The sequence below is a fragment of the Eufriesea mexicana genome, unplaced genomic scaffold, assembly GCF_001483705.2.
Source record: "Eufriesea mexicana isolate 0111107269 unplaced genomic scaffold, ASM148370v2 scaffold10051, whole genome shotgun sequence".
Taxonomy (NCBI): domain Eukaryota; kingdom Metazoa; phylum Arthropoda; class Insecta; order Hymenoptera; family Apidae; genus Eufriesea; species Eufriesea mexicana.
The window spans coordinates 8,064-24,831 of record NW_016917902.1 but is presented as its reverse complement, the minus strand read 5'-3'; the positions used below and the strand labels follow the sequence as shown (position 1 = coordinate 24,831).

The 16,768-nt window shown below is 26.3% G+C and overlaps 5 protein-coding genes across 11 annotated transcripts in view; 3 read left to right on the top strand and 2 right to left on the bottom strand.

Moving 5' to 3' along the window:
* The first annotated feature begins 472 nt into the window (after positions 1 to 472).
* On the top strand, positions 473 to 5,135 carry LOC108553286 (calnexin). Of its 5 annotated transcripts, none has more exons than XM_017908124.1 (9): positions 473 to 869; positions 948 to 1,200; positions 1,279 to 1,574; positions 1,651 to 2,310; positions 2,386 to 2,526; positions 2,663 to 2,788; positions 3,493 to 3,654; positions 3,730 to 3,826; positions 4,869 to 5,135. In XM_017908124.1, the coding sequence occupies exons 2-8, from the start codon at positions 957 to 959 to the stop codon at positions 3,784 to 3,786; spliced, it is 1,686 nt and encodes a 561-aa protein (XP_017763613.1). In that variant the 5' UTR covers positions 473 to 869; positions 948 to 956; the 3' UTR covers positions 3,787 to 3,826; positions 4,869 to 5,135. The 5 variants fall into 5 exon arrangements, with proteins under 5 accessions (XP_017763613.1, XP_017763614.1, XP_017763612.1 ...); XM_017908125.1 differs by lacking the exon at positions 4,869 to 5,135 and having other exon boundaries at positions 473 to 746; positions 833 to 869; positions 3,730 to 3,969; XM_017908126.1 differs by lacking the exon at positions 4,869 to 5,135 and having other exon boundaries at positions 641 to 677; positions 833 to 869; positions 3,730 to 3,969.
* Positions 5,136 to 5,448: 313 nt separating this feature from the next.
* On the bottom strand, positions 5,449 to 8,875 carry Mtmr6 (Myotubularin related protein 6). 2 transcript variants are annotated; one of them, XM_017908134.1, is made up of 13 exons: positions 8,811 to 8,875; positions 8,372 to 8,485; positions 8,094 to 8,256; positions 7,870 to 8,027; positions 7,673 to 7,798; positions 7,470 to 7,604; positions 7,235 to 7,367; positions 6,933 to 7,159; positions 6,605 to 6,855; positions 6,407 to 6,547; positions 6,206 to 6,332; positions 5,866 to 6,138; positions 5,449 to 5,804 (listed from the first exon to the last, which is right to left on the bottom strand). In XM_017908134.1, exons 1-13 carry the CDS (start codon positions 8,832 to 8,834, stop codon positions 5,661 to 5,663), a joined length of 2,016 nt encoding a protein of 671 aa, XP_017763623.1. In that variant the 5' UTR covers positions 8,835 to 8,875; the 3' UTR covers positions 5,449 to 5,660. The 2 variants fall into 2 exon arrangements, with proteins under 2 accessions (XP_017763623.1, XP_017763624.1); XM_017908135.1 differs by lacking the exon at positions 7,673 to 7,798.
* A 325-nt stretch (positions 8,876 to 9,200) lies between these two features.
* APC10 (anaphase-promoting complex subunit 10) lies at positions 9,201 to 9,986 on the top strand. Of its 2 annotated transcripts, none has more exons than XM_017908150.1 (3): positions 9,201 to 9,248; positions 9,310 to 9,562; positions 9,638 to 9,986. In XM_017908150.1, the coding sequence occupies exons 1-3, from the start codon at positions 9,224 to 9,226 to the stop codon at positions 9,927 to 9,929; spliced, it is 570 nt and encodes a 189-aa protein (XP_017763639.1). In that variant the 5' UTR covers positions 9,201 to 9,223; the 3' UTR covers positions 9,930 to 9,986. The 2 variants fall into 2 exon arrangements, with proteins under 2 accessions (XP_017763639.1, XP_017763640.1); XM_017908151.1 differs by having other exon boundaries at positions 9,206 to 9,248; positions 9,319 to 9,562.
* Positions 9,987 to 10,235: 249 nt separating this feature from the next.
* The window catches only part of LOC108553282 (uncharacterized), an 8,364-nt gene continuing 1,831 nt past the window's right edge, over positions 10,236 to 16,768 (top strand). The window contains exons 1-12 of the mRNA XM_017908119.1: positions 10,236 to 10,365; positions 10,437 to 10,559; positions 11,852 to 12,003; positions 12,083 to 13,030; positions 13,095 to 13,506; positions 13,598 to 14,043; positions 14,854 to 15,000; positions 15,078 to 15,333; positions 15,421 to 15,669; positions 15,739 to 16,082; positions 16,163 to 16,415; positions 16,497 to 16,731. Of these exons, the coding sequence (XP_017763608.1) occupies positions 10,236 to 10,365; positions 10,437 to 10,559; positions 11,852 to 12,003; positions 12,083 to 13,030; positions 13,095 to 13,506; positions 13,598 to 14,043; positions 14,854 to 15,000; positions 15,078 to 15,333; positions 15,421 to 15,669; positions 15,739 to 16,082; positions 16,163 to 16,415; positions 16,497 to 16,731 (3,695 nt within the window). The remainder of the gene's footprint in view (positions 10,366 to 10,436; positions 10,560 to 11,851; positions 12,004 to 12,082; positions 13,031 to 13,094; positions 13,507 to 13,597; positions 14,044 to 14,853; positions 15,001 to 15,077; positions 15,334 to 15,420; positions 15,670 to 15,738; positions 16,083 to 16,162; positions 16,416 to 16,496; positions 16,732 to 16,768) is intronic.
* On the bottom strand, positions 10,604 to 11,650 carry LOC108553304 (RWD domain-containing protein 2A). The gene is made up of 3 exons (XM_017908149.1): positions 11,456 to 11,650; positions 10,922 to 11,368; positions 10,604 to 10,834 (listed from the first exon to the last, which is right to left on the bottom strand). Exons 1-3 carry the CDS (start codon positions 11,648 to 11,650, stop codon positions 10,604 to 10,606), a joined length of 873 nt encoding a protein of 290 aa, XP_017763638.1.

Below are 16,768 nucleotides of genomic sequence, written 5' to 3'. Positions count from 1 at the left end.
TTATAAATAATAATTTAAATCTAAATCATAATTTTCATATTTAAAGTTATTTGTGTTTGTAATAAAATAATAGGATCATCGATTAAACATTTAAAAAATTGTTTCATGTAAACTGTGTAACTTGAATTTGATATATTTCACATTGTCGTATGTGGGATTACCGACAGTGGTTATCATACAGTGACATTTGATATTTTGTTAGAAAATATCGTTACAAAAACAATATAACCATGTTATTAGTACTTTTTTTTTATTATAATATACAATTGTTAAAGATTCTAACATTTAATGATTCTTTTAAAAAATAACTATATTGTTTTACTTCTATATCTTTTTGAACTTTTTCAAAACAATTATAAGATATGAATTATAATTTATTAATGTTAGAATTTTTTTCATTCTGGAGAATTTTATGTCTCGTATTGGGAGTCACTGTGACAGGGTTTTATGATGCGATGTTCAAGGGAAACGATATGTTACATGGATATCACACGTCAGAGAATATGTGAATGGAATACTTTCCTTAAGAAGTCGATCAATTTTTTTTCAAGTGAAAAAAAGCCATAGCAACTCATTTGAACCTAATTTAAAAAAAAGTCTAATTGATTAATTTTTCTATTTTATTATTTCAATCGACTATTAGCTACCTGATTTGATAATTTAATTAACTTAATTAGGTGAAGTATTCTATTTTTCATCGTGTGCCTCGATTTAGGCATTGTCGTTGCTTTTTGAAACGTATAGATGTAAAAAGACATTCTTTTCATATAATTAAATTACCATTATTATTTAATTAAATTACTAACGGTGCGTCGTGATTTTCTTCTCGCAGCGTTCACTAGGGAATCAATGTACGACGATTAAATTTGGTAAGTGACTAATTTTATTCGATTTTACTTTATGATTAATTTTTATTCGATATCAAGTTATATTTTTTTGATTTTTAGGAATATGAGATGGCCAGACTTGTAACGAATTTAACCATTTATTTATGTCTACTATATAGTATTATTAGTGCTAATGAGAATGATGATAATGTTGATCAAAATGTAGCATCTAAGGTGGTTTATAAGACACCTGAGATTTCAGGTTTCGCATATTTGGTAGAAACATTTGATGATGAAGAAAAGTTTAAAAAATCTTGGATTATATCAGAAGCCAAAAAAAACTCTATAGATGAAGATATAGCAAAATATGATGGTTATTCTTTTATTTTTGATTTTAATTATTTATGTATACTTTAATGACATAAGACTATAATGTATATTATTTATGTAGGAATTTGGTCTATAGAAGAACCAAAAAAGCATGCACAAGAAGGAGATTTAGGATTAGCCCTTAAAAGCAAAGCCAGACATGCTGCTATATCCACTATATTATCAAAACCATTTTACTTCAATGATAGACCATTAATTGTACAGTATGAAGTAAATTTCCAAGATGGCCAAGAATGTGGTGGTGCTTATTTGAAATTGCTTACTTTAGATCCAGAGCATCAAGATTTAAAAAAATTTCATGATAAAACTCCTTATACTATAATGTTTGGCCCTGATAAATGTGGAAATGATCACAAGGTACATAACACAAAAAATATTAATTTTACAAAATTGTATTAAATTAATTAGAACTAACTGCTTTTCTTTAATTTAGTTGCATTTTATTTTTCGACACAAAAATCCTTTAAATGGTTCCATAGAGGAAAAACATTGTAAAAAACCACGAGAGCGCTTAGAAGATTTCTTTAAAGATAAGCAATTTCACCTATATACTTTGATCATCCAACCAGACAGTAGTTTTGAAATCAAAGTTGATAATAAGATAGTAAATTCTGGATCCTTGTTGGACGATTTTACTCCTCCAGTTAATCCACCTTTGGAAATAGAAGATCCTACTGATGTTCAGCCAGAAGACTGGGATGACAGAGAAAAGATTCCTAATCTATTTGCTGTCAAACCAGATGATTGGGATGAGGATGCTCCAGCACAAATTGTTGATGAAGATGATATTATGCCTGAAGGATGGCTTGAAGATGAACAACTAATGATTCCTAATCCTGATGCTATCAAACCTGAAGATTGGGATGTTGAAATGGATGGAGAGTGGGAACCTCCAGAAATTCCAAATCCAAAATGTGTAGATGCACCTGGATGTGGACCATATAAGCAAAAAATGAAAAAGAATCCTCGATATAAAGGCAAATGGTCACCACCTTTGATTAACAATCCTAATTATAAGGGAAAATGGAAGCCAAGGCTAATACATAATCCTAATTACTTCAATGATGAAAATCCATTCCAGATGATGCCTATTGTATGTTTTCATACATTATAATTTGCACAAAGTTTTGGATATTTTTCGAATGTGATTAAATATTTGTATTTGTAGTGTGCTGTGGGCTTTGAATTGTGGTCAATGTCTACAGACATCCTTTTTGACAATATTCTCATTACTGACAGTGAAGAAGTAGCAAAAAAATGGACAGATGATACATTCAAAGTACGTCGTGCTAGAATTGCAGAGGAGAGTGTACGTAATTCCTTTTTCCATCTAAAGGAAAAATAATGTAACATTTACTCAAATTAAATTTATTAAGGTCTATGGTAAAATTAAAAGAGACTTAATTTTCACGAAATGTGCGATACATGTACGCTATGCTATGCAGGTAACTTTATGGGGTCGCATATTGAAAGCAACAAATTATAAACCAGGTTGGTGGGCGTTGTATTTTATATATTGCGCAATACCAGTCACATTTTACATTTGGTATCTACTGAAACGAGTTCGTGAGGTATATTTTGTGACTTCAGATGTGCAAATTATTTGCTTTCTGTAATATTGATATAAACCCGTAACAGTACAATGGCTACCTGTTTCTTTAATAGCAATGTATCCACATAGATTCTTCACATATAGTATAAAAACTGTACATATTTCTCACCTATAAATCGTACAAAATAGTAGTACAAAGTATGAAAAAAAAAACAAAAAAAAACAAATGTAAATATTTAAAAATTGATTAATCTATAGGAAATTTGTTTTAGCAATATATAATTACATTCAATGTAAACTATATGAGTGTAGAATTTGTTTTTAAGCCATATCATTTGTAACTTTATAATTATTTTATACAGTGGAGTATATGGCGTCAAATTGGCATATTTACTGCAGAACATCCCTGGATGTGGGGTATATATATAATAGCTCTTGGCTTTCCCATACTGCTAATTATGTATTGTTGCTGTTTTGCTTCTCAGGTATAAAAAAAATTATCAGCTTTTAAGTTATATGTTTTGTACATTCATAGTAACTATATAAAATGCATACAATATTTTTATTTCGTAGTAATATTACAAATCTTATAACAGTAGATTTATGCTAATTACAATAATCTGTTAAAATTGACTTTTGCTTTTTTGGGAATACATATTTAGAATTAATCATGCAAAAATTTAGTGATCTTATAACATGTAAAGTTTATGAATTTTTGTTTAGGATAAATACGATTTAAAAGACGAAGATAAACAACCTTTAGAAGCAAATGAACAAACAGTACCAAAACAAGAAAAAACTGAAAATCTACTGTCTAGTACTAAAACAGAGGAAAACACTGAAAAAGTGAATGAAAATGAAGAAATTCTAGAAAGTGAAGAGAATGTTAGTAAAAAATTTTTGCATCCATTGTAATAAAAATAATTTATTGTTGCTATGTAATTTTTAATTCATTTTCAGGATAAACCAGCAATAGGCGGCGATGGGCCGCGTCGAAGAAAACCAAACAAAGAATAGAATGAATTAAAACTAAGTGAAAGGAATTCGTACTATTAAGGTATTTATGCAACACTCACATTCCACTTGAACACTTGTCATTGTGAATGTTAGGATTTTTTCAGTATCTAATTACATGCAATACAATTTCACTAGGAGCCAAATTTTTATCTATTTAATTAGGTATTTGGTTCTTGTGTGTAATTTTTCATCAAATTATACTTTTTAAGCAAAATAATTTTCACATTGAAGCATGTTTCTCACGCGTATGAATGATATAAATATACTTTACAAAAATAAACAACAAATTTGTAAGAATGATGTTGGATGTAACTATATATGCCTTGATGATATCTAGCAATGTAACCTTTGTTATAGTACATTAAAAAGAAATTAATAATAGAATAGATTTATTCAGTTTCTGTACAATAACAAAGCAGATTATGTGTACTTTTTTAAAAAGTTCAAACAATTGTGTTGACTAATTTTTAATATGCAATTCATATAGGACTTCTTAATATTAGCAGTTACTGTTTTTCATAAATATTTATAATATTATTCGATGTAATGATCTTTCTTAAATAATGTTTCATTCCTTTGCCATTATGTTAATAAAGTGTACAATGTAAATGAAATAATTTCATGTATTATATGATGTTGTATTATTTATAATTTAAGTTTCAAATTGTTTAACACTGAATCTATTGATAATTTATATTATCCTCTTTCTATTGAACTGGTCACATGACAGATTTACAAATAAAAGCTATATTTTTTATAAGTGGATGCAGATAGTAGTCAATTTAGTGCAAGCAATTATAAATAAATAAAATAATTTTTACATAATAACAAACGAAATTAATTTTTTTCATTTGAGTTTTAAACAAAAGTAGAACATTGTTTATATTTTAAATTTTGTATTTAAAATAACAGTAACAGTTTTTTGTACATTTACTAAGTAATAAATATCTCATTCTTGTTCACCACATTTTACTCAAATTATGGATTTCGTCATTATAATTTTTCCAAAAGTATATTTTTCACAGATTTTGGTAATTTTATGACCCTTATAATATCTTTTTTGCATATCATAAATATTTCAGTTGGTCAGATGATCGATCGTGGTAGATGAAGCAGGTTACAAATCTCAAAGAAACGGAATAGGAAGAAAGATATCGAGTAATTGCTTGTATGTATGTATGTATATAATAAAAAAAGTTATGAAGTTAAGTGACGAAAGCGATAATATTAAGCGCAGTTTAAAGACGATTATTTAATCAGTTATCTACAATCGGTGGTAGGTTTAGTGTCAAAAATAATCAAATGAATTCGTGTTCAGTAAATTTCTATTTTACTGTGTGTAGAACAGATCAATGCCATTTTAAAGTTCAACTAAATTGTATAATTTTTTGCTTTTTTTTTTTATTAAATTGTTCTTTTATCATACATAAATGTAAAATATCAAGCTGAATTTTATTTTTGAAAGCACGTTTTCCTAATCTTAAAAACAAAATAGTATCTATTGCTATTTGTGTATCTTATAATGAAGCATCAAATAAAAACAGTCTTCTTTATAAAAAGGGTGTGATTTTGTCCCCATAGAAGAATAATTACAATAATATAATTTTTGTTCAAATATTAAAATAAAATTGTGTTTTTATTTTTAATACTTCTCTGCGCGCGCGTATGTGTATGTGTTTTTTTATTTAAGATCAATACTTTCGTTCAAATATAAAATGTACAATTCCCTATTAATAGTTTCCATTGAAGCAAATTTCTGAGTTTATGTTACAATTTCCTTACTTCTACCTTAATCTTACATTATCTAGTCACCATTTATAATATACATTTTAGGTACAAGTTACAAATTTAAATAAATGTTTGAAAGGATTAATTTAGGGACTAGTAGAAGGAATACTGGAATTCTGTGTACATGACTCACAAGTAGGCACTGCACGTTGCGAATGATGTCCAGCAAGAACAGTACGCACACCCATGCATCTTATGCATAATACCTCTCCACATGACCAACAATGATGCTGATAGAAACATATTTTTAATATTAAATTAAATTTTAAATTGTAATATGTTTAACTATACCTTTCTATTAAATGCATCAAATGTAGTAGAGCACACACATTCTTCCATGTTTCGAAACAATTTCCAGTCCAAAGCAACTGTTTTCAGTTCGTTTTGTAATTCATTAATTTTTAATTTGCACTTTGCTTTTTCTTCGTGATTTGGTGTATTCTCTATAATGGTTTCAGATAATGAATCCTTTGTAAATTTATTATCAAAGTTTAGCTTTCCTTGTACCCCCCCCTTTTTTTGAATATTATTTATGTTCAATACCGAAGTCAAGGAATTTACTCTCTGTTTAAAATTTAAAACAATATTACAAATTCAGTACATAATAAAAGTTGCTAAATAACATTTGTACCTTTACAAGGAGCTTAACATGATCTTCTAAGCTGCTAGTATGGTCATGCATTATTAAAAGAAAATCTTCATATATTTCTCTTGGATGAATACCATTTTCAAATCTGAAATACATTCCCCGCCATAAACTGAAAAGTTATTTTATTATGTAGTTCTTATTTATATATTAATTAGTTCATAATTACATAAAATTATATATTACGTGATACACTGTGGTGCTAATTTAGGTTGAAGAACAGAGCTAGTTTGTTCATCAAAACGATTGCATTTGTATAAAGGATTTATATATTCATGCATATTATAAGCAATGTATCCCCATAAAGAATAAGTTCGTTCCGATACTCTAAAAATAATTACATATAAATAATATAATAATAAATAAATTTTTATTGTATAGTACCTGAGGATCTGTCTTTCTTTCTCAGAATTTCCTATGAAAGTACCATATTCACAACTATGTACATGATCATGGAGGGTTAACAGAAAAAGTTCATTAAATTGAAATTTATGAGGATATTGCTGTAACAATTGATATGTTGCATCAATGAACTGTGTAAAAATTGGTGCTAATTCTTTATTATCCAAATTGATGTGACCACAGCGATCACTAAATTTATGTCCAAATGATAACCAGTCTTTCTCTATAAGTGTCTGAAAAATAAAAAAAGTACATAATTCTAATTTTGAAAGCTTCGTTTAAAGATTCATAATAATGAATCACTCCTTACTTGAAAACCTTGAATTGTCCTATAAAATGGATCCAGTAATAGAGCACTTAATGAACATACTTGAGCTGTACGATCCCAACCGTCACTACAGTGTACTACTACACTAACTCCATTTGAAACTGCTCTAGTAATAAACCAAGCAGTCTCTAAAATAGATCTTATATGTTTTAACCATCCACTGCTTTCCAAACCATTTAAAAATGTACTCATTGATGTTGTTCTTTGTACTAGACAATAATTGGAAATATCAAAGTAATATAAAAACAAATCACAAAGAACTTTTAAAATAACATTATACTCACATTCCATTAATTTATTTAAGCTTGTTCTCATTACATGAATATTCTCAATACCAAAAAAGTGAAATTTTATATTGTCATAAAAGTTCTCATTTTCGTATCCTTTTCCTGCAGCTCTATTAGCAAAAGCATTGATCTAAATCGATGAAATAAAAAATTAACTTCTGTGCTTAAAACTACAAAAGAAATTTATTTAAATTAAATATATGATGACTTACTGAGATTGTTTTGTACTTACGCGTGGTCGAGTATCTACAACATACATATATTTAGAATTAGAATTTGTACACAAAATGTTGTACATCATTTGTTCATCCTCAAGACACCGTGCACTGAATCCTGATAAAGGTTGACTACAACGGCAAATAGCAGCCTATAAAGTATTTTACTTAGAAATTGTTTTTCCACATTTTTTCAAGCTTTTAGAGTTAATATGTATACCTTGTTAGAATGTAAATATGTTAAAACTGGTAATCTTCCTCTACTTCTAAATTTTGCACTACCTATCAAGATGCTATTGGCACACATACTAGGCACATACAAATACTTTGGATAAGTATCACAAAGCTAAAAATTAAATTAATAAACTTTCAAAACATGTTTATAAGTTCTATGAAATATATTCTAAAAATTTGTACCTCATAATTTGTATTTAGATACGTCAGAGACCACTCTTCATTTGGGACACCTTGTCTTTGAAATTCACTTTGAATGTTGAAAAAATTCCATCCTGTATGTTGTTGTAAATTATCCTTATTTGGCTGATAATTAAAACAATATAGATCTTCCAAATTTACTGAAAAAAGAAACATCCAATGTTAGACAAATTTCTTAAATTGTTTTTACATAGAACAATATTCACCTGGACAAGACAACTTTGATAGTGTAAGATATATATCATGACAGTCTCGTTCTTTTGGAATAATAAATGTTACAATAAAAAAATGTTTACACTTAATACATAATGGAGAGCCTGCTGTAGTTAATGGTTGTTTTTCTATATTTGCAATATGAGTATACAATACCTAAAATGGAGAAATATTAAGAATATTTATATTAACTAGAAACAAATAAAAAAATAAACAAATAGTTATATTATGATAATTATAATAAAAATTTATTATTAAAGATTTATCATACCCAGATTTTCTTTTTTCCACTTCGTTCCATAAATACAAGATGCCTTACAGTTAAATAAAGAGTACCAATGGAATGATTGTTACTATATTTATCTAGAATCCTTACATTTTCCACCTATAATCATACAATTTTTACCGATAATGACAGGTGTCATAACCCGATTATTTGTTTTGGCATTACTCTACATTTCCAAATTATCAATAAATACGTATTTTATAAAAAATATACATTTATCACAAATAAATAGACAATAAATGATATTTATATTAATTTTAATATTCTTATATAGTAACGATTATTTTATTTTCTTCCATTGATCTCTAACTAATACGTAACAAAATACATTGATGAATGACATATTGACAGATGTTTGTAATTATAATTTAAAATTCATTTAAAATAGCTTTCTGATAAATGAAACAACTGTTTGTTTTGATACCTTTGAGATCTTTATTTGATCCATTTCGTTCTGTCCGTTTGTAACTATTTACACCTGACAAACCATCTGACGGATTATAATTTGAATACCACTGACTTATCATTATTGCAGTGGTTCTCCACCTATTTTTATAAAATATTAAAAAAGATATTTTTATTACTTCGTGTATAATTAATCATAAATTACATGAACGTAGTTTATTATAGATTTCATAAAAAAAAGTTATATTAACATTATTGTTAACTTTCCCATTCTTTAAATTTCGATTTTTTTATACGTTGGTGGTAGATGGCAGTAGAGGAATAAATATTAAGATAAAAGGTTATTTAGTTTTCGGCTAAAAAAAATTTATAATTTTAGAATATTAATAAATTTTTGTAATCAATCAAGTGCAAGTCGTTTAATAATTAACAATGAGTAACAAGACTGGTAACACAGGTGAGTATTCTTCATTAATTGTCTAAAAATGTTATTTGTTGTAACAGTACTACTTTTTTAGGTGAAGTAGATCCTATACAGGAAGAGCTAGCTGGTCGTGTACGAGAAGTTGGAAACCATGCAATTTGGAGTTTATCCAGTTGTAAGCCTGGTTTCGGTGTAGATCAGTTACGTGATGATATCACAGAGACTTACTGGCAATCTGATGGACAGCTTCCACATTTAGTAAACATTCAGTTCAGAAGAAAGACCACAATACGTGATATATGTATATATACAGATTATAAGCTAGATGAAAGTTATACCCCTAGTAGGTAAGAAATTTATGTCTATTATTATTTGGAAGCAACAAATTTTAAATAATTTTGATTCTATGACATCATTTTTAGGATAAGTATCAGAACAGGCACAAATTTCAATGACCTTCAAGAGATAGAAGTAATGGATTTAAATGAACCAAGTGGTTGGGTTATCATTCCCATAAAGGATATAAATGATAGACCTATCAGGACATTTATGATACAAATAGCTGTAATAAGCAATCATCAGAATGGACGAGACACACATATGAGGCAAATTAAAGTTTATAGCCCAACACAAGATGTTCTGGGACCACCTGCATCCTATATTACAGGCCAATTTCTTACAAATGAATTCTTACGTTATGCTACAGTGAGATAAAGTAATAAAAATTTGCACAAAAAGAAATATCTGTAATAGTAAATATAAATTCCTTTTCGCCACAAATCTAATTTCACATTTTCATTTTGTATATTGTTATTAATTAAATATTAATAAAATATTTATTAAAGATTAGATATATCTGTTTGAAATTCATATATAATATATATACGTATGTATTTGAAATCACATTAGTGTTATTATTAAGAAGGAAAAAAAATATAAACACAGAATTTAAAGACTTCCTTTTCATCCATGAACTGTTTCTAGTTATGAAATAATATTCTAAGTAACAAGTGTGCAAATATGATATTAAAATTTTTGTTCATTTTGATATTAATAAATATAATAAAATGTGATATACAAACAAAAAGAAATACTGCTTTAGGTACTGCAATTAACAATACATTTAATTTCTTTGAGAAATTAAATTACGGTATAAAATTTAAAAAAATAAAATAATATTAAGTGTTATTCATGTATTATATTTAGGAATCCTATTTTTAGTGTCAAAAAATTTAAATAACAATATAACTGTTATTAATAAAAAAGTTACAGAATATACTACAAATGTAACAAAAAAAATGTTTACTCATCATAAAAGGGATTTATATAAGAATTCTAAAGAAGGTAAGCACTTATTTAAAATTATGATATGTATTTATTATAAATTATCAATCTGGCAGTTCAACAAGTTTACCTTTAATCCCAAATAATTCTTTAAATGCATGTTGTGATGTATGTTCTTCTAAATATTTAAGTACTTGACCCATATCATTATGACAACTTAAAGTAGAAAATGATATCTCTTGAAAATCTTTAAATTTATGCATAACATCAATGTTTTCACAATCTTCATTTTCTATCAATCGTAATAGTATTTTTTGCCAGTTCATAGATTTGATCTAAAATTATCGAAATATAATGAAATTTATTTTTTGATATTATGGAAATATCAAATGAAAAATTTATTATGCAAAAAAGATTGATACTTTTAACCAACAATAATCACAGTCTTCAAAGGCACCTTCCATGCAAATAATTCCAGGCTTTCCTATCAAACAAAAACCTGTAATAGAATTTTCTTCTGCTAAATCAATTATTTTTTTTCTTTTAATTTTACTATATATATGATGACTGTAAATCCAATATCTAGAAAAATTTGTAGGTTTTCCTTGATCTTTGTTTTTGTTTCTATTATTGAGTTTTCTATCTTGAATTCTATTGGATGCTACAAGGTAATCTTCACCGTTATCCTGCAGCCATATTATTAATGTATAAATGCAAGGTTCATTTTGCTCTTGATGTACAAGTATATTATTCAATGCTTGATTTAAAAGCAATTGTTGAGTTCGATTTAAAAATGAGCTCCTTGCATAAATCTCTGGCTTTTCTTTGGGGTAACTAGATGGTAAACTAATTAATAATTCTATTGATCCCTATAAAATGTTGATTTTTTTAGTTTAATTAAATTTTTTGTTAACAGATATTGACACATTAATTAAAATATTTTTTTTTAATCTTACACCATTTAGTGAAAGCTCAACTGAGTATTCCAATTTCCGAGGCAGTTTTTGAGTAAAGTTTTTAATATATTCATTAATATCAGCTAAAACTCCATGATCGGAGATTATTAATTCTTTTGGGTAAACAGATAACAGTGCTTCTAACTCACAAACTTGAGCTGATAAATTTTCGTTTATTTGTTCAAATGTGGACATATTGTAAATTTTGACACATATGAATGTATACGTCAAAATGGTAAAAAAAGAAAAATAATGTTGAGGTTATTGAAATATCAACTGATATATGATTTTAACAATTTAAATCGATAGACAAAAATTTAATCGAATCAAATTGCTAAATCGATAGTCGTTTGTTAAATCGAATGTGAATTTAAATTTGAATTATTAATTTTACAGGCATTAATATATTCAACGGATTTCAAGATTTCAATAAATTAAATTTTGACGGTGTCCAAGATATAAATTTTTTTCCTCTTCAATATGGATTCAAAACAATCTGGTTTGCTGTAGTTTTGGATATTTCCAAAGTATCTTTATACGAGATAAATGTATATTTTATTATTTTTTTTTGTAGAATGTAAATTAAAGAACAAAAGTAGTTATCTAAATTAGTTAAATTTATTTTAGAATGAAATTTTTGATGATGTTGGTTCTTATTCTCTAATAAATGGAACAGAAATGATTGTAAATAGTTACACTTACGAAGCCCTTCTTATAATTCAAAATCAAAATGGATCAGTTGTTGTCTTAAGTTTTACTAAAGTTTTAGATAAGTATTACTTACAACCAATTCAGAATTTTGAATTAAATGATGTGATACATTTAACAATTTGGAATGGAATGAATAAGTTGTACTTAAGCACTATTTCTCATTCAAACATTTCAATTTTTACCTGGTTTGGTAACTACTTTGATTTGATGCAGGTCATCAATATTAATACCAAAAAATTAATTCCTTTTCAAAGCAAAGGATTTATGTACTTAGCAGTGACTGGATCTAATACTTTGATTTTTAAGTATTTCTTAAAGTTCAATAAGTTTCTACTAATACAAAGGCTACCATCAAGTCAAGATGTTTCTTTCTTTCAATTGAGAGAAGGCCACTTCATGGAACATTTTCTAACTTTATCAACAGAGTCTTCTACCATCATTTATAAGGAAATAAATGATCATTTTGTGCCATTTCAACAAATTTCTTCTGGCAAATTTATAGTACCAATTATTTTAAGCAAAACAATCGTACTCTTAACTTTACATAAAGATATCATAGTAATTTATCAATATGATGGTTGGAAATTCATAGAATTAAGTACAAAATTATTTGAAATCAGTCAATTTCGTCAAGTAATATTATGTGAAAAAGAATTATTACTGGTAAAAAATAAAAATGATAAATGGACATTGAAACAACCACTATGGATTAAAAAAACGTCGTACAAAGGTTTGCAAGAAGAAATAAGAATATGGAACATTTATGTCAAGAGCAAAGTTCAAAGAATAATAAAAGAAATTTTAAATTTGAAAAATTCTATTAATATTATAAAAGGCCATATCAGACAGTTTTATGTCCACAATGTAAGATTTTATAACTAGGAATAAAATAAGTTAAATTGATTTTATATTTTTGTTACTTTTACAGATAAATAGACATAATTCACAAAAATTAAAAAATGTATCAAAACAATATAAAAAATTAATTTCTAAATTTCAAGCACAAAAAATTGTTATAAGTAGTAAATGGCATTCTAAAAACCTAACTGTAACTTCATTGCATGCAAAAAAAATTCAAGTGAAATGTAAAAACAAGTGCAAAGTCAATCGATTGAATGTTGAAGGAAATACTAATCTTTTATTTAAGTTTTCAATACCAAAGGACATAAATCAAGTATTCAGTTTCAAAGAATTAAATGCTAAAAAAATTAAAAATTGGAAATGTCCACTTTTGAATTTTATAATTGAAGATATTATTGTACATAAGTCAATTAATGAAATATCTTTAAGATATTTGCAGGAAAATGCTTTGAAAGTAACTGGTAATCAAAAAATTACAGGTGATAAATTTTAGCTTTCACTTTTTAGTTACTAGATATTAGTTATTAAATTATTAATTTATAAAAATAATTTGTGAAATATATATTTTAGGGAAGCATATTTTTGTTAATGTAAATGCAATAAATGTTTTTATGCCATTAAATATTGCTACAAATTTAACAAACCAAGAATTAATAATAAAAGAGATGAAAGTTAAACACTTAAATTTAACAGCAGGTGGAATTTTATTGCCATTAAATGGTCCATTCTCAACAGTTACTGGTTTAATTAAAATACCTAAACTAAAAGTAAAAGGTGGTGTTCATTTACAAGCAAAAATATCTGGAAAGTGGAGAAGAAGATCATCACCTATAATAGATATTTCTGAGTTTATAGTTTTGAATGGTGATTGTAGTTTAAAAAATGTTAAAATTGAGAATTTAAGATGTACGGACTTAATTGCTAAAAACACAGGATCAGTTAAAAATACTTTATCAAATGCAATATCTTTGAATGATGCTATACCAGTGCCTTTAATTTTTTCCAGTGAGAAAGTGGTGAGAGTAATCATTTATATGCATTCTATTACAACTCACATGCTTTTCAGAATAGAGAAACAAGTATCAGACCAAAATTGCTTAGCTGCCGAGGGCACACAATCTAGTGTCAATAATTTTTTCATGAGTAGAGATACAGAGTAGATATAAAGATCAAACCTGTTCTTTTAAATGAAACAATATTTTCTTTTTATATTCAGATAGAGTGTTTCGAGACAATGATCTATTATGAAAGTCACTCAAAGTTATATAAAGTCAACTATAATAGAAAATATTTTTCGTATTTACTTTTTCTTTTATTTACTTTTATTACTACAACAAGTGCTCAAAATAATGATCCCAATCATCGATGCATTTTCTAAATTGTGTCGATAAAGAAAAGATTACACGACGAATTTCGAAAAATTTAAAAGATGATCAAGTAAATTAATAAAATACTCGAAGAGCGCTTTGAAATATTTTAAATTAAAAGTATTTTCTATTACAGGTGATTTTGTGTAACTTTGGGTGATAGATAATAAATTATTATATTCATTTTGAAATATTCTACTAGAATATAAAGAAAAGAAATATATAATTTTATTTTGAAAAATAAGTTTTTACGTTTTATGTTCTTTATGCCTCCATTTATAAAAACATGATTGACTACAGATTATGTGTCCCTTGAAACCAAGAAACTTACTATCAAACTTGTTTTCTCAGTGTAAAAAGCAAGTGAATTATTCAGGTGGCCTGTTTTAAATACCTCTGTTATATATGTATCCTGTATATTTTTGTAATAATGTAAAAAATGACTGAATTTCAATTTAGAAATGGAGTAATACTACTTTATATGGCCTGCAAAACTGGATTACCGCAAATTCCCAAAATATTAATATTATATTGGGAAAAAAACATATTCTGCAGAATGTAAAAATAACAAAATTCTCTTACAACAACTTAAAGTTCCCTCGGTATGTTTACTTAACATTAGAAATTTTGTAATATAAAATAAATACATTTAAACAATATTTTTTTTTATATAAAGGATTCAGGATTTATTTTTTAAAGATTCAAAATTATGTGCTAGTTCTATCATTGCATCGGAAATTAAAACATCATTACTAACAGTAGATATTATTACCATAAAAGATTTAATTAGTTTACGACTTTTCGGAAATTTGGGTAAAAGATATTTTATTAATAACACTACAGTTCTTTTTAACCCTATTTTGTTTGAAATACAATATTATTATAATGTTACTGCAAAAAATATATTTACAATGCAGATAAATAATTTAAATTTAACAGGTAAAGTGAAATTATTTTTGTAAATTTTTTATTTTCATTCTACTTTGTAATTCATATACTAATAATTTCCTTTTGTTAAATATACAGAATTAGAAAGACTTATGAATTTATGGATTGAATCTAATATTTTTAATGTTTCGATAGAAACAACAGATTTGATAATAAATACTCTTCAATTGCCTACTCGATTTAATATAGAATTGCACAAAGCTATACAAAATATTATTTTAGAACGAAATGCCCACGTATATAATATTAATAATATTAATTATATCGATTTCTTCACTAATACCATAAAACTCAAAGATATGATATCTTTGCAAAACATAACATTTCGTGAGTTATGATTTTCAAATTTTATATCGAATTCGTTCATAGTTATTAGTTATTTTAACTCTGTTTTAGGTAATGGTTTTAGTACAAATCATATATTTGCTTCTTATGTTCCGTTCAATTTAATAAATATAAGAAAAAATAATAATTTCCATAAAAAAAAAATTTTTGAAAATATAGAAGTAAATGCAATAGATTTACCATATTCTTTTAAAATCAGTCAAAATGATACTCTAGTTAATGTGGTTGTTAAGGGATTTGCAAGTTTCCCACTGGAACCAAAAATAAAAAATGTAAATGATATTAATCTACAAAAGTTATCTTCAGAAATTTGGTTAGCTATAAATACTACAATACTTTATGGAAAAAGTTTATATTTTAAAGATGCAATAATAGAAGGAAATTTTACACTAAATGTGAGTAATTAAATTATCATATTAATATTCTATTATAACAATATAAATTAAATAATTTTTAAAATAATAACGAATTTTAGAATATAATAAATACATTAAATCCTGAAGTATGGAAGAACATTTCGACATATGTTTTAAGTAAAACAAAATTGCAAGAAATAATATTTCATGCATCTTTGAATAATGTCGAAGTCCCAATCCTGATGGGTTCAAACGCCTCAACTATAATATCCACGTCATCAGATTTTAACGATATGTTTGAGAATTCTTTGCTAAAGAAGAAAATTCAAAAAGTGAGAGCAAAATGGACATTCAATCAATTAAAAATTTTAGGTAATAATAGTAAACAAATCAAATAAAAAAATAGATCATCACAAAAATGTTTGTAATGAATTTAATCCATAAAAAATTCAGGAAATTTACATGCAAAGCATACAATTAATAATCTAAATTTCGAAAATGATATTATGAGATACAATTCCAAAGAAAATATCGTAACTGGAAGGAAAACTGTCATGGTTTTGAATGCGGAGAACTTGAATGGTTACGGTTTCAATAAATGGGTTGCTAATGCTTTGTTAGAAACTAAAAAGGACATAACTATTAAGGGTCGAACGAAATTTAGCACTGCTGCTTTTAATACCGTAAAGTAACTAATAAAATTAATTTATTTATTGTCACTCGCA